Below are 17,208 nucleotides of genomic sequence, written 5' to 3'. Positions count from 1 at the left end.
GTGATTTAGTAACGTCTTTTAGTTAATTATTCTGAGGACAAGGGTGAAGTTGAGGAGGATCCAGGAACAGAAACTGTTATTCATTAGCTTAAAAGCCACGGTCGATAACAGCAGTTTTCCACCTGTCTGGATTTTGGGTCTGCATTGGATTTTGAGTGGCTGACACAGACTCCTTGAGGTTGGAGAGCACCCCTCAGGAATAAACAAACATCCCGTGATGCAGAAGTGAGACCAGTGCATGGAGAGAGAACTCCTTTCTGCCTTTTGCCTTTAGTGCTCTCAAAGGTTTTGGTGAAGCACAAAGAAACCTCCTACTTGCTTATGTAGGAGGCTTCAAGCACTCTTGAGCTTGCTGATCCCTATTTATTAAAAGAATCTGGACCCCATGATGCCACATTCCTTTGAGGTAAAGTCAATAGCAAAGTGAAGTCAAGAACTTTGGGCAAAATGGAGTGTGTTGCTTTTTCCCCAAGACTAATTGCTTCTAAGTGTACTTCCAGAATTCTCCAAAGATAAAGTGGAAAAAAAAAAACAAGGTATTAGAGCAGAAGGAAAAAACAGATTGTGCACATCAGACGTGTCTTCTGGGAATGCTGATAAAGGAAGGACCTGGCTCAAAATTGTGGAAAAGAATTACCGCTTGTGAGCTGGTACTGTTCACAGTGTTTTTGAGTAAGTTTTATTGAGGCACAAAGCTTCGATTGATCTGGAGTCATGACTTCAGGCTGAACTTTCTAGCATATAAAATAAATGAATAAATAAAAAACCACCCTGCTGTAATACATCCAATCTGACCCAGTCTGGACCTCTCTCAGAAGATTCTTGTCTCAGTGAAGGGGGAGAAAGCGTTACTTGTGAAATGCTGCTTGATGTGAATGTGTCATTCACTGCTGCAAAAAGGAAACAACCTTAGTTAGGGACAATGCCAGCTAGTTTTTGGTCAGTGAAATGGTTCATCTGAATCTGGTTTATTGAGAATGAGTCCCAGAATAGACCCACTGAGAGGTGTTTAGAGACCACTAAGAAATTCGGATAACCTATCACTTATTACCTCATCAGTTAATTTTTTTTTCTAAACAGCCATGGGACTTAGCCTGTTGTCCTCATATCCATCACTTCCTTCTCTCACTTCCTACAATGAACACTCAGGCCTCTCCCAATGCCCCTTCTTCTTGCCAGCACCCTCAGTACTCTTAATTGAGGACTCTCCATTTTACTAGTTTGTAAGAACTCGCCACTTTCTGACCCATAGTCTAACGTTGATCTGCAACCAGGATCATCTTTATTGCTTTTCCTGTTGTATTCATGCTTTTTTATTGAATTGTTTATCTTTTTACTTAATGACACACATTTATTTCACATATACTTCCATGTGTAAGACACTGTGTGGGTCTGCGGATGGCTCAATGAATCAGATGCAGTTCCCACTGAGGAGGAGTTGTATCCCTTTTACCTCCTCAGGAAACACACCTCATCAATACTGAGTCTTCCTCGTGTATCCACAGAGAATTCTTCCCATTCCACTCTCTCTTTCTCATCAAGATGTAAAAGGCTAAGGTTTTTCTATCTTAAGTAAATCAAAATAAAACAATCAAGAATGCCTGGCCTTATTTCTCTGTGGCTTGTCTACTGATACTCTTCCCAGTTTCTCCCCATCCATTATTTATCAGCTGTATGAAATTTGATTTATTTCCCCCAACACTTTAAGGAAACTACACCCACAGAGGTCACAAGTGCCCCCTTGGATGGTTTTTAGTCCTTATCATTACTATTTTCTAATGATCATTGCTGGGAGAGTCTCTTCCTTGGGTTTCTGCGACTCTGCTTTCTTCTTTCCTGGTTTTCTTGTACCTTCTGTGGCTATTTCTTCTCTCTATTTGAACAGGCTCTTCACCCCATTCTAGCTACTCCAAGGTTTCTGTACCACAAAACCTTCTTCAGTGATAGCATCTAATCTGGTGTTATCCACAAACCAACTGTATACTAATTGTTTGGAGATCTGTAACTCCAAGCTTTTCTTTTTTCTGTGCTGTAAATCTATAACTGGACCCTGGCAGACTACAGACATTTAAAATACAACACAGGCAAAACTAAACATGTCCATTCCATTGAAATCTATTCTCCTCTCCTTATTGTCCATGTGTAGCTAAGTTATATTATTCAATTAAGAAGAGCCATAGCTAACATTTACTATTACCATGTTCTAGGTACTGTGAGATGTACTTTATATAGGTTTTTGCATCAAGTCCTAAAAACCTGTCATTTTTTTTTTTACAGATATGCAAACTGAGGCTCAAGGTTATAAATTCATTGGTCACATTATACAGTCAGGGGCCAACTCTGGCTCTGACCCCAAGGAGCTAGATTCCAGAATTCAATCTCTTAACTGTCATACTACTTTCTATCAATGGCTCCAGTATCACCTTTGACTCTTTTCTCTCCACATCTGCTCACAGGAACTCTATTGATTCTGTTCCAATGCATGGGTGTCTTTCTTTCTATCCTCACTGTGACTTACTTTATTGTATTTTGCCTTTGCAGGATGATTCACATTATCTTCGTGTGTGTGTGTGTGTGTGTGTGTGTGTGTGTGTGTGTGTGTGTTTTGCAGTCCTCTCCTAACATTGAGTCAATTCTTTACCTACATTGAAGACAGAATGATCTTCCTCAAACTTGGATTGGATTATGACACATTTGCCTTGCCTTCTCCCAATGACTTTTCATAGCCTTTAGAATCTTTTCAAAATCTTATACTATAGAAAAATCTATTTCCTGCTTCTCCTTATTTTATTCTTTTCCTCTTTTGCTGCCCAGACTTAAGGGGCTGCTGGCAGTTCTCAGAACTGATTGTATTCTTTCTAGACTTCTGGTCTTCATCCATAGAGTTCCACTGCAGAAACCATCTTCCTTCCCTTCTTCATCTACAAAATAACTATTAATTCACAAGGCTGAGTTTAGGAGTCCTAGTTTCTAGAATACTTTTCTGTTGCCTACCGCTCATCAAGCCATCTAGGTCCAGAGCCATTAATGTATGTTTTTAATATAATACCACTTATTCTTCTAAGGCTTTATCACTTTACTTTTCCATGTTTTTATTCTACTAAACTGCAAACTTCTCATGAGCAGAAACTGTCTTATTCATTTTCTTTAATATTAGTGCCTACCACTATACCTGGCCTATAATAGATTTTCAATTAAATCAGAGGTAAGGAAGTGCAAATCTGTCCTAGATTTATTCCCTGCTCCTTCCCTTCCTGTTTTACCATCTCATGTAACAATGCCCTTGAAGGGAAAGTAACAAGTTAACCAGACCAAGCTTGATCCAGGATAGCACCTCCATCATGCACTGTGGTGGGTCTCTACAGAAGAATTAATTTGACTGCTCTTAACTTATGGAGAGAGATGTCTAATTGATTCCTAAAGAAATCCCTGGAGGTCCATCCTAGTACTTTATAATCTCTAGTGAAATATTTCTCTTACGAATTGGTCCCAAATCTAAACCTCATTCTATCTTTTGTGATAAAACCGCAAATGTTTGCGTGCATTCCTTTTTCTCACCCTCTGTCACCCAAATTTTATGTCTGCATAACTTTTCAAACGTTTGCCAAGCAGAATCAGTCACATTGTGGAGCTCCTATCAGAGGAAGCATGGCAGGATGTCAGTCCCACGCACTGGCAGTGGCAGGATCACTCGACTTTACAAATGATCTTTTAAAATTCATGGAGTGCTCTGCATTCGCCTGGCCTCTGTCGCCTCTCCTCTCACAGTGGTGCCACCTCTCTCAGTGAATCACTTCCTTGTTTTCTAAGCTAAGCACTGCTGCCCGCAGAAAATACACCAAATTCTCCCAATATCGTAAGTCCCCATAAAACTCAAGCAGCAATGGCTCTGAATGAAGGGGCACAGCATGCTTCATTCACTTGCAGAAACTCTACAGTTATGTTCACGATGATTCATCCAAGGGGCACCCGACAAAAGTCATCAGGGCTCTTTATGAAGGGTTACAATATTTTCTTTTCCAAAATATTATCTATTTGTATTCAATTAAACATGGCTGTCAGTGTTCGAATTATTCATTCTATTTCTTGTGTATATGGCTTTTGGTCTTGTCTAATTTTCAGAGTTAATTCAACTTTGAATTTTTTCGAGTTCTTCTCACATGCCACCGTACTCACATGCTCTGAAGTGTGGTGTTTGACCCCAGTGGCCAGGCCACGAGTTCTGGGTCATATACATCTACTTATTCTTTAAACTGCATCTTCCTTTACTTCTTGGCTCCTTTTTTTTTCTTTACTGTCCTTCACAACAGGAAACATCCACTAAAACTCTGTCCTTATCCCACTGGCTGTGTTCTGAGGGGAACCAGTCTTCATTTTTACTTAAGTCTTCTATTCTCTTTTAGCCTCTTAAGTCTTACATTTTTCTAGACTGCAGTTTTTGCTACACTGGCCTTCCCTCTTTCTGAATTCAACCCTAGTCATGCCTTCTTTCCATTATCTTAATGATTCCCAAATCCACGTATCCAGTGCTGGCCACTTACAATCTAATATTTCCAACTCCCACATGTGATGCCTTATCTTAAATGAATATTTCTGACAGTGCTTTAAACTCTCTTCTTCAACATTTTTTCCAATAATTCCACCATTTTCAGTCTCCTGAAAAAAAAAATCTTTAGGGTCCTATTTGATCATTTCATTTTCTTTATATTTTACATCCAGGCTTTACTAGTTTAGTCAATTAACATTATGTTCATAAGCAGCATGAGAACCATCATGGACACAAAATGGATGGATAATGTTTCTGCCACTGTGGAAGGTAGAATCTGGTAGGGGATGTAGATATTTGATCAATTTTTTTTTTTTTTTAAAGAGAGAGTAGAGAGAGAGAGAGAGAGAGAGAGAGAGAGAGAGAGAGAGAATTTTTTAATATTTATTTTTTAGTTTCTCGGCAGGCACAACATCTTTGTTTGTATGTGGTGCTGAGGATCGAACCCAGGCCGCACGCATGCCAGGCGAGTGCGCTACCGCTTGAGCCACATCCCCAGCCCCCGATCAATTTTTTTTAATAGCAACGTGACCATACATATGAAAGTATAAAGTGCTACAAATCCAAGAAGGAAAGAACAAATCCTGCCAGTTGGAGGTCAGAAAAACCTGTTTTGAGAAGTGACCTATTAGTAGATTGGAAGTCCAAGAAGGAGCTATAGAATGTTAAGATTAGGGAGTAAACACACTGGCTTGGAAGCATGATAGAGTATATCAGTGAAGGAATTGCCTGCAGAGGATAAGGGGAATGGGTTTGGGAAATTAATTAGGATCATAAGTGTCTGAGTATGCCATGATAATGACTTGGAATTCAGTGTATAAGAAATAAGAATATTGGAGACTTTCAAATACTATTGTAATGGTATGGCTTGCATTTTAGATAATTCTAGCAGCACTCTGGGAGATGAGTTGGAAGATAGGATTAAAAGGCAGGGAGATTAGTTAGGGAGCTTCCACAAGTTTGGCAAGACAACTTTGTACTGTAGCCTTTCTGCTTACAGCACAGAGGAAAAAACAAGGAGTCTGGGATTAAGGCAGTAGTAATAGAAAGGAGAGGTCGGCTGTGAGAGGGATTTCAGAAGAAAGAATTCCAGGTAAAATGATTTGAGGAGAGTAGGCATATTTGAAATTGGCATTTAAGAGAGAAAAGAGGGAACTGATTATGGTTCTGCAAATAGATAGCAGATAGTGAAGACTCATTTGGAATAGAAGCTTCAACAGTGAAGTGTCACATTTTATTGAATGTGAATTTCTCTGACATCGCTCAATGGCATTATGAAGGAACTAAGAAGTGGGTGTTGATGATGACTTGGATTTATTGATCCAATCTCAGCATGTATATCCTCTGAATTTACTTCCTATTTTTTCTTAAAATAAACATTGACTTATATCCACCACCTTTCCTTAGATAGAACATACTTATTTTAATTCTGAGATTTTTTTTCCTGTTGAAATGATTCTTCCCTTTCCCCCTTTATTTGAAATGACCTCTCTTCTTTCACTTTTTAAAATCATTTCCATTTCTACGCTTATTTCATGTTACCATCTCCAAGAAATTTACTTTAACCTCCACCAATCTCATTTAAAAATATTTATTTTTTAGTTGTAGTTGTGAATACCTTTATTTTATTTATTTATTTTTATGTGGTGCTGAGGATCAAACCCAAGACCTCGCATATGCTGGGTGAGTGCTCTACCATTGAGCCACAACCCCAGCCCCACCGATCTCATTTTTATTTACTTTTTTTGCCCTCCTGGTTGAAATTATAAAAGGTTTGGAACAGGAGTGCTGGGTTAAAATCTTTTTTTTTTTTTTAAAACCATCTAGTGTAAAAAAATAAACATCTATTTAAACCACTAGTCAATGATATTTAGCTCCTGTTATGAGTGTGACTTCTTATTGTAGATTTTGAGCTAGATTTTGAGCACATGATAGGAGCTCAAAATCTACTTCTGTTATAACCTTTATACCAGTATAGATTTTTGATATTTCATGAATAAGGAATGAATAAATAGTATTTAAAATATAGTATGTAATTTACATGTATTAAGTATGAATTTTTTAGTATTTAAGTATTTCCTCATAGCAACCCTATAGATATTATTAATATCCCATTTTACCTATGAACAAACTAAAGAATCAAGAAATAAAATAACTTACCCAAAGTTATAGAGATTATATTATAGTTTGTGTGTGAGATGTTCCCCTAAGTCTCATGTGTTGAAGGCTTGATGGCCAATATGGCAATGTCCAGAGGTAGGGCTTTGGGAAGTGTTTGGATCATCAATAGATCAATCCACTGATGGAGTCATAATTGAATGAACTGTTGGGAAGTGGTAGAAATTGTAGGAGGTGGAGCCTAATTGGAAGGAGATCAGTGGGGGTATGCCTCTTTAGGGCATATACTGTTCTCCCCCACTTAACCCCACCTCCCGCCCTGAGGTTCATGGTCACTATGAGAAGCTGAGCTTGGCCATACCCCTCTGTCATGTTCTGTCACACCAGAAGTCCTGGAGCTCAAACTCTGACTCTAGAGCTCATGCTCAACTCACCTCCAGTGTATGTCCAATGCTTGGGACCTCTTGATCTAACTGTAGGCTGAGCTCGAAACCTTAACTGAATATTTTAGAAAAGTATGAAAGTGTCAAGAGTAGGGAAGGCTTTAAGAGGAGAGAGAAATTACATGAGCAAAGTCACAAGGTACAAATGAGCTTGGAGATTTTTGGTGATATGTTTGCTTTTGGAGAAAGAAATGAAACGAAAGAAATGAGGTAAGACCATTCTTCCACTTGTATTCTGTGCCATAATTAATAATACCCACTGCCTACCCCAGTTAAGAATCCAGAATTCCCTTTAGGAACATCTCTTTTCTTTATCTATCAAATTAATCATTAAACCCTACTGAATTTGCCACCTAAATATTTCTCATCTATCTTCCTTCCCAACCATCTCTACCTACCCCCTAACTCAAGCTTTCCTTGCTTTTTGCCTAGATTACAATAGCTTCATCCCTGTTTCTCTGGTTCTGGGCTGGCTCCATCAAACAATTTTAAGAGCCAAGTTCCCAAGAGTCAAGTTGCATTTGTCACTGTGAGTATGAAAGGCTTTCAATGGTTCCCTGGTACCTAAAAACCAAATTTAGGTGCCTTCAGATGACTTGCAGGGCCTTTCATGGTTTCACTCTGTGCTCAACTTGGTTTTGTGAATGACTACTTACTGGTGTGAAGGTCTTGATTTTGTATGCTGGCTTGGAAAACACCGACTTATTCTTCAAGAGTGGGAACGAGTCTTGCTCCATAGGAGGCGTGCTCTCCACCCTGAGGTTATGGTCATCCACACTGTTGTTGCCTCTTCCATACACCTTACAAACTAACTTCAGGCTTCCCGCTTATTTTTTCACGTCAATCTTTTGTATATCACTGTAAGTTCCACAAGATGGTGACTACCATTTTGTTCTCCAGAATAGTGCTTGGCGTGAAATTGGCACTTAATAAACGTTTATTAAATTAAACAGATAAAGAGTAAACAAAGCCAGAGCAATGATAAAGGGTGATATTTTATAGGACTTTGAAAGCCAGAGATAATTGGAGATATTTTTTAAAAAATAAAATGATGTGTGCAAATTATTTTAGGAAAATTAGTCACATGGGACACTCAAATAAATTTATTATCATCTTTAAACCTGTGCTCATATTGTTTTCCTTCCCTGGGTTGCCTCTGCTCTGCCTCATAATCCCTCTGGCCAATGTGTCTCACAAGAAAGACAGAATGATTTTTTTTTTTTTTTTATAACAAAGAGACTTATTATCTGAGTCTGCCATGTTTCTAAGTCAGCCTGACCTGTGTGGTGGGAGAAATCTTCCTAAAAGTTCTTATCTACTCACTTAATCAATATCACACAGGTTAGTTGCACTTTGGTTAGTTTGTAATGCAAAAAGGACTTGTTAAAAGACAGGACTGGATAAAGATATTGCCCAAATAAACAGCACTTTTCTCAGGAAGCAAAACAGTTTTGACTTGACCAAGCCTCCAAGTGTGCAGGCATTTATCTTTCATTTATTATATATAAATGAATACTTGTTTGAGATATAACCACAGAAACAGGAGTGTGCTGGTAAATATTTAACAATCATCTCTCCACAAAAAAATGAGGGCTGGCTGGATCATTACATTTACTGATTTCTGTAGTGTAAATAATCCAACCACAGCCACTTGAAGCAAGCATCATGATGGCACTGACTGCAGAGTTGGGAAGGAAGACTAACAACCTGTTCTTGCAAAGCCTGTACTCCCTGGCTGGGTATGTACATGTTGGGGATCCAAGTGTATACCAAATTCAGTGCAGTAGGTACTGGGAACACAAGACCTTACTTTTAAGGATGCTAGTGGGTATAGGAAAGACAAGACAGGCTAATAACTATGATACATAAGAATTACTAAACCAGAAACATATGCAAACTACAGTGAATGCATAGGAAGAATACCTAACTTATATAGTTTTAGTTAGGGATTTAGCTATATAAACCTGCTTGAGAAATTTGAGGAAGTCTTGATGGGATGCAATGGGGCATAATTTGAATTGAGACTTGAAAGATAATTTGGAGTTTGCCAGATAAAGGGTGTTCCAGCTGAGAGAGCATAGCATGTTCAGAGAACTACCAATCATTCAATGTTACTGGAGCATAAAGTGTAAGTGAGAGAGCCATGAAAGATGAAGCTGAAAATGTAGGGAATGGCCAAGATCTTCTTTGTGATGGGAAGTTTAAACTCTAGGTCTCAGGGGACTCTAAAGATTCTTTTGATAATATATATCTGTGTTGGAGAGATTCCCTCAGTCAGCATCATGCAGAATGACTTGTGGGGAGAGAGGAACTAGAGTTGGAGGGGCTGGAAAGTTGTGTGCTGAAATGGGGTGGCGAGAGGTGGTGAACTGGGGCACTAGCAGTATGGGCGGAGAAGCAGGTCAGCTACCAACACTATCAGCCAGAACGACCAGAACTGCCTATTGCTTAGATTTGGGTGAGGGGTAATGGGGAAAAAAAGGTATTTAGAAGGACTCCTAGGTTTCTGGCTTGAGAATGTAAAATAAGAAAGAAAGAGATAGAGGTCTATGGATTTGATGTTATTACGTGACATCCAAAAGGCAATTGCATATGAAGATCAGGCAATGTGTTTTCTAGAACTATGTCCTGGGGACTCATAGATGGTTGATGTCAACATGTGTATAGAAGAAGTATGAAGAATGTACAGGTAGGGCTAGGAGGGGGCAGGCATGGGCACAGCAGGGGCCACAGCATAGCTCAGGTTTATCTCCCCAGATAATCCCCTTCCATAATCTACTCCAACCATATGAAGACCATTCTGAACATACCCAGTCATCTCCCATCTACTCCTCCTCCTTTCTGTTGAATTGTCTTCCTCTCTTTGCTCCCTATCTCCTTATTACCATTTTCCAACATTTAACCCTTCTCTACAGGTGTAGCTCAAATCAGGTGCTCCATGAAGCTGTCTCCTGTTTCACTTCTCCCCTCACTGTGCACGTTCTGTTTTGTGAAAAGAGATTACTAGTAGATACAGCCAGCATGGATTCCTTGCAGGGGAAGAGTTTGTCTTCATATCCCCTGCAACTTCCATACCTAGGGCAGGGCAGGTGCCCTTGGAGTTATGAGTGTTTAATAAAATTGCAGAGGACATTAAATAACCTACTGTGAAATTTTACATAATGCCAACCCAACTCCAGCTTTACACCTTTCACCTTTCCCTCAGCTTATTTATAAAAAAGCAAAGGAGGCTAAAATGTTAGTTACAGCCCAGGCTTTTCCTGTCGGGAATTTGGGATATCTGCATTTTGAAGAATTCATGAGATGCTGTATAAAATAGTTTCTCATTTTCAAGGTTAACTGGTTTTCAGATATATTTTTATGTGGCCAAATTGAGAATTCTGTAAGAGTGCAGGTTTTCTTTTTCTGTAGCCATGTAAGAAAATTTATTTTTCTCTACTGGTAGAATTATGGTGCAAAGCTGAAAATCTAAAATTGGGAATAAACAAGATCTGTTCAGCTAAGACAAAAGACCCAAAGCACATTACTGCAAAGGATTATCATTTAGTCAATTTATGGGATATGTGAGAAGTCTTTCCTTATACAAGATGTGAATTGGAAAGTGGAAAGCCAAGCATTATAAATGAAAATAAAATGGCATGTTTTGCTACCTGTGTGCTAAGTGACAACACTGTACTTTTTAAAAAAAACTTCTTTTAGATCTTTTTACTATTAAGGATATACTTGAACCCAGACAATCAGAACAAATAAAACAGTTAAAAATGAAAGATGGGCCCTTAAACTCGGGTAGGCTCTGATTTAGGGCCAATGCTTTCTGCCTTGAAGAGTTCATCACTGGTTAAACTGCCTGGAGGGCAAGGAGCAGGAGTTCCCTAGGATGGAGGTGGAGTTGGCTGCTGTGTAAGTCACACAGCCTAAAGGATTTTGTACTCCCAAATACCAGCTCTGCTGCCTGACATCCCAGCAGCCTGGCTCTTTTCCTTTGTGACCTAAGGAATTTTCCTTGTTTAAGATTTTAAGAAGTTAAGTAGCAAGTTAAGTCAGAAATTAGAGGGAAATGAAAAGGGAGGACAAATCCAAGCCATTTCATTCTTTCAGCATTCTTCAAGCACAGCCTGTGAACAGGGATGGCTTAAGAGAGGGTCATGAGGGCACCAGATGGGGTCATTGAGGATCACAGGCAGGAGAGAAGAGGATCTAATTAAACAGGAAGAGAGCAAGTATGAATTTTGTCTGATACGTCTTATTTGATCTCAGCAGTAACTCTGCGAGGTAAGAGGTAATTGTTTTGCCCATTTTAATGATGAGAAAACTGAGGTTTAGAGTAATGGACCTAATCAGTTTCTTTTACTCTGTGTGTTCTCTTTGAGAATAATAATCCCATCATGTTGTATGACAAAGCAGGAAGCAAGTGTATCTATATTCTGACTATCACAATCTAAAAAATGATCCGACGAAAACAGGAAGAGACATGACAATGTGATAATGATTTTGGTCTTTGAGAGGAGGGGTAAGAGATGCCTTTTTTTGTTGTTTTTTTCTCCTTTTCCCTAGTTTTCTGTTTTCTATAATACACATGATTAATTTAGTATCATCACCAAAAAGGCATATATTGCTTTAAAAAGGGAAGTTTCTGTTTCTTAGGCTATCAACTTTCTTTCTAGTTGGGTAGACATCTTTAAAGAATTTTATAGGAATAAAAATCGCTACTTTTAAGGATTGATTTGTCAAATAAAGCCACTAATAAAGTTTTTGCCATAAGTTCTTGGACCCTCTATTAGGACTGCTCTTATTTCCCTACCAGTTATACTATAAGAAAAGAAAAAGGGGCTGGGATGTGGCTCAAGCGGTAGAGCGCTCGCCTGGCATGCGTGTGGCCTGGGTTCGATCCTCAGCACCACATACAAACAAAGATGTTGTGTCCGCCAAGAACTAAAAAATAAATATTAAAAAAATTCTCTCTCTCTCTCTCTCTCTCTTCCCCCCCCTTTGAAAAAAGAAAGAAAGAAAGAAAAAGACACCAGAGATTCAACTGAAAATTAAAATTGGAAACCTGATCTCTAAGACAGTCTGAGTACATATCCCTGCATCCTGTGGAAAGCAAATATTCAAATTGAAGTAAGTATTCACATTATAGCCTTTTACCTAGAGGTTCCGGTGTTTTGTGCTTTCAAAATACCAAAAGAACCAACCAATTAAATAGACTTATACAGTCAATGATAGAGATGTTTCATCTACATAATGCTCACGGAGCAAAGGGATCTTTCGGCATTGTATACACAGAGCTGGGATATAACAAATATGGTCATTTAAACTGTGCCCCTTCAAAATCAAAACATCCAATTATAACGCAAAATATTTAATCAGTCAGATAATTCTTTTTTCTACTCATTTTCAAATCATAAATTTGAGTAATTTACTTTACTGATTTTACCTGATATTAAGGTGGTTTCCTAAAATATAATTGAGTCTCTAAATAACAGGAAGAAAGAGATTCTGGCCTGGGTTTGCTATGTGAGGGATGTGAGTTAAAAATAAATAAGCAAACAAAAACTCATATTTGTCCTTTACAGATAAATGCTCTCTTATTTCCTTTTAAAAATGTAGCTCCTTTAGGCTATGCATATTAGACTTTAATAACTTGGTTAGAAAGACCTGGCTCAGAAGAGTATTTATTAAAATGTAAATTAAACTTGCCTAAAAGAAAATATGTAGGAAAAAAAATATTAAAATTCCTTGGGTTATAGAAGTTAGAGGTTTGAAACTTATGAAAATTTAAGAAAAGAACTGTTTCAGAAAAGGAAAAATGCAGATCATGGGTCACTCCTTTTGGCCCAAACTAACTTCCCTTCCTAGCTTACGTTCCCATTCACAAAGGGTGACACCATTCTTCCAAATGTGGAACCCTGGTGTCATATTGAATTGCCTTCTCTTCATCCTTCGTGTCTAATGTTTTCATAGTACACTCATTCTTTCTTTGAAATGCCTCTTGGGTTATATCTTAATTTAAATTCTCCTGATAGAGGATCTTACTACGTTAAGCCTGCATCACTACTAATAGCCTCCATAGAGGTCTTTCTGCCACCAGCCTGCAGGCCTTCAGAACTGCCTTTGCCTGTAGCTGTCAGATATCTCACCTTCAGACACCACTTTCATCTTTGCTGCTCCCTGCTCAGTACTCACGTCTTTTGTTGCTTCTGCATTAGATTCAGATTCCTCTCTCTGTGTGTCATGGTTGGGTCCTCCAGGTCTCTCTTTCTCTCTCATAGACATTTCTATCAATTCAATCTTATTTTTACTGCCTCCTCAAACACATTATTCATTTAAAGTCAACCAAGTTGGCCCTACCTTTTGTGCCCCTTCTTGTCCTCTCTTCAAACCTATACTGTTTTTAATCCAGCCACCATGTCCTGTCTCTTTTGCATGGAGTGCTCTCCCTCTCACTTTTGCTTTTCAAATGCCACATCTTCCATGTAGACTTCTATGATCCCTGCCACCCAATCCAAACTCCCATCCCATCTATAATCAAGATTGAATTACATGACACACCTAAACACACTCCTATTGATTTATATGTTATCCCGTGTTTCTCAATGAGGGTCTATTGGTATTTATAATGGTTCACTTCATCATGGTGCAGGGCTATCTTATACATGGTGTGACATTTGGCATCCCTGACTCCTAGTTGCTGACACTGATGTTATGGTGACAACCCCCAATGTTCTGAATACATTTCCAAATGCTCCGAAAAGTTCTTTAGAGAAGTTACTATACCGTTTATGTATTGGCTCAACAAATAATCTTTAACAATGAATGCATATTTTAAAGAACAAATCATAGTTCCCATAGAGTTGCACAAGATATTTTAAAAGGTAGAAAGGAACATAATTAACACTGAGGTGTTAGTCATTATTCCACTTTAGGTGTGTTTATAAGATAATTCACTGGACCCTCACACAGATCCTGGTGTTGCTATTATGAAGAAACAAGCTCAGAGAGTCCCATTTTTCCAAGGTCATATAGGTTGACTGGGATTCTGGCATTTAAGCCTGGAGTTGTTTGGAGCCAAATCTTTACCTTTTTCTTCTATCACACAGCCTCTATAAAGATAGCTTTGAAATAACACTGTGAACATGTAACCTAATTAGCAATTTAAAGTGCATTATTAATGCTGATAGGTACTAATGACTGTAATTGAAAAAAAGGACGTTAGACCAGGCAAACATTTTCTTTTCTAGAATTTATAACAAGAATATAAATTGGAGTCTAATGAATGAATTTTCTCACTGACTGTCTTTGCTGCAAATGTTAACCCATGTTTGGTTTCTAATTGAGATGCACATATTCTTTACTCTCTTATTGCATTCTTAATATTTGAGCAGATGGTCAACAGATCTTTCTACATTTTAATTATTCAAATTTTGGGTAGAAAAGGGCTAAATACACCTATTAGGTAGCATTGCTAGATCCAAAGCAACGGGAATCTAAGAACTAGAAATAATTGCTCAGGTCTTCTCTTCTATTATCTGGGTAGCTTTAATAATAAATGTTATCTGAATCAAGAATTGCAGTATCATTTATAATGTTGCATACGTTTTTTGTTATAGTTTATTAATTATTTTGTGTCTATCTAAATGTCTAAAGCTTCTACATTTTAGTAGTGTGTATTTATATATGTATACATATATATTCAGTTACAATTCTTCATATATTAGCTAGCCTAGAACTTAGGAAGTCGTAGTGTGAATGATCCATATTTGTACTTTAAAAAGTACACTCAGGTTCTATCTGTGTACACTGTATTCCTTGCAGGAGAAAGAGAGAGAGAAAGGGGCAGCGGCAGGTGGGGTGGGGAGGGGTGGGATTCAAGCCACTTGAAAGAACTAGTATTTTTCATTTCATGTTTTCTCTTTTAGCAATGACAATACATGTTTATCATTTATGTATTATGTTCAACAAAGAAGGAAAGGATCTAAAAGCTAAGTTTGTAAGTGCTTAGAACCATTGTGTAAATATATATAAATGTGTGCATAATGTAAAAACATTTTATTCTTATATTGTCTTATAAATAGTATGTACTGTAATGAAGTTACACCTCATTTGCTAACAAAACCACGTTCAGTCATAAGAAAATGGGCATTCTGGTTATCTGAAAGAATAAAGGGGTTTTTAGTTATGCTTGGTCAGAAAAACAAACATTTAAGAAAATTTTACTTCTTTATAATGAATTCAGCTTAATGTTGGCCCTTTTGTTAGAACATTTCCTGAACAAAATGCTTTTTTAGCTCCTGCAACCTGGGACACCTTGGAGGGATCTAGAGGAAAAGGTAAGAGAATACACCCCCAGCAAGATGAACAAAATTATGTCCAGATGACTCAGTTATGTATCTCAGTTGTGGGTAACTATAGAATAGCAAGAAAAGTTTCATTATTTTGACTCAATTACTCTCTAAACTCTCTTGTTAACTTTGTGGTGCAATAGAATTCTTAAAGTTAATCCTTTGTCATGCAATAGAATTTTTTCCTATAGAAGCCAGAAATGGCCCAAATATTCTGATAACATTTTCATAGAGGCACAAATATTTTAAAGGTGAATTTCTAGAGTTTCTATTAACAGTTCCTTATATCTTAATAGTACCTGAACTGATATCTACTGGTGTGCTATTGAATTTTCCCCCATCTATTTTTAGATCTCCAGTTGCTTTAGAGATGGATTTAATATGTAAAGCAGAGGCTTACACTGTGAAACATTTGCATGATTGCATTTTGGTTTCCCATCAGCTAAGTAGGGCAAAGTTGATCCCATCTCACAAGGAACTTTATTCCACATTTCCTCTATTGACTTGGAGGTTCAGCTTTGCTTACCTGCTTCCTTGAAGATACTGTGCTGTTGAAACATCTGTTAGAGGTATTTAAATTCAAATTCTTGTTCTGATGGGTTGAGTCATTTTTCCATGTCTTAGAGTTTTCTTTAGGGTCAGAAGGAATGGGATTTAAGAATAGGATTCTTGCTATGAATCCATAGAGGACAGTGGCCAGGATCATTGGCACCACATAAAAGACACCAAAGTCCATTAGGTAAATAGGTGAGTAGTAATTCCTGGAGATCTTATAGCCACAGGACACCACAATAGCATCTTTGTAGGTGCTAATGTTGAGATCCAGCAAGAAAAACCAGAGCATGCAGTAGATGGAGGTGAAAGCCCAGACAAAGATGATGATCTTTTTGGCTCTGGAAAATGTGCAGAGAAACTGGGCTTTGATGGGGTGACAGATTGCTATGTACCTTTCAATGGTAAAGGCTGTAATCGAGCAGGAGGATGCATTAATTCCCAAGTACTGGAGGTAAGTAATGCAGAGGCATCCGACGTAACCATAGACCCAGGAACCATAGATACTGTCTGTTATGTTGGGGAGGCCGGCAGCCACCAGGACCATGAGATCGGCCACTGCCAGACTCACGAGGTAGCAGTTTGTGGGGGTCCTCATGTGCTTGGTTCTCATGACCACCAAGACCACCATGATGTTTCCCACGATGCCCAGACCACAAATAATGAGCACAAGTAAGATGGTGACCACTTGGTATTCTAGGGCCACCACGGCTTGTGGTTGAAGCTGGGTTTGGTTCAGTTCACTTACTGTTTCATTCTCCATCTTTTGTGGCTTGAAGTTTCTCTGAAGCACTTCTTAAAACATCTTTCAGCTTCCACCTTTATCGCAGTGGTTCTAGCCCCTGTGAAAGGTTATGTACATGTTAATTCACAGGCAACTCTCTCTCCCTCTCCTTTCACCTTGTTTTCCCACAGTCACAGGGTTCCTATGCACTTTGGAAAACTTCTTTTATTGCAACTAGTGTAGGATCAGTTTCCTCTTCATCAAGGAAAATGCTTAAGAAAAAGGAAACAGAGAAAGCTCCCTGTTTTGAAATAGTGCCCAAGTGAAAAACTAAACAATATATGCTAACTAAAAATTAATACAAAGAAACCTCCCACATCCTTGGGAAAAGTATAATAAAGAAGAAAGGGTACCCGGTACGTGGAGGCAAGAAGCTCCAGGGTCAAGGTCGGTAGGAATTCAGCTGTGGCCTCCCTTGCACTCAGG

At 38.3% G+C, this 17,208-nt stretch overlaps 1 protein-coding gene across 1 annotated transcript in view; it reads right to left on the bottom strand.

The window, feature by feature from the left end:
* Trhr (thyrotropin releasing hormone receptor) overlaps positions 1-16,761 on the bottom strand; it is a 34,024-nt gene extending 17,263 nt beyond the window's left edge. Inside the window, exon 1 of the mRNA XM_076836289.1 lies at positions 15,973-16,761. Coding sequence (XP_076692404.1) covers positions 15,973-16,761 — 789 coding nt within the window. The remainder of the gene's footprint in view (positions 1-15,972) is intronic.
* Positions 16,762-17,208: the final 447 nt, after the last annotated feature.

The sequence above is a fragment of the Callospermophilus lateralis genome, chromosome 16 (assembly GCF_048772815.1).
Source record: "Callospermophilus lateralis isolate mCalLat2 chromosome 16, mCalLat2.hap1, whole genome shotgun sequence".
In the NCBI taxonomy this organism is placed as follows: Eukaryota; Metazoa; Chordata; class Mammalia; order Rodentia; family Sciuridae; genus Callospermophilus; species Callospermophilus lateralis.
The sequence above is the reverse complement of the archived record's forward strand: the minus strand, read 5'-3'. Positions and strand labels throughout refer to the sequence as shown.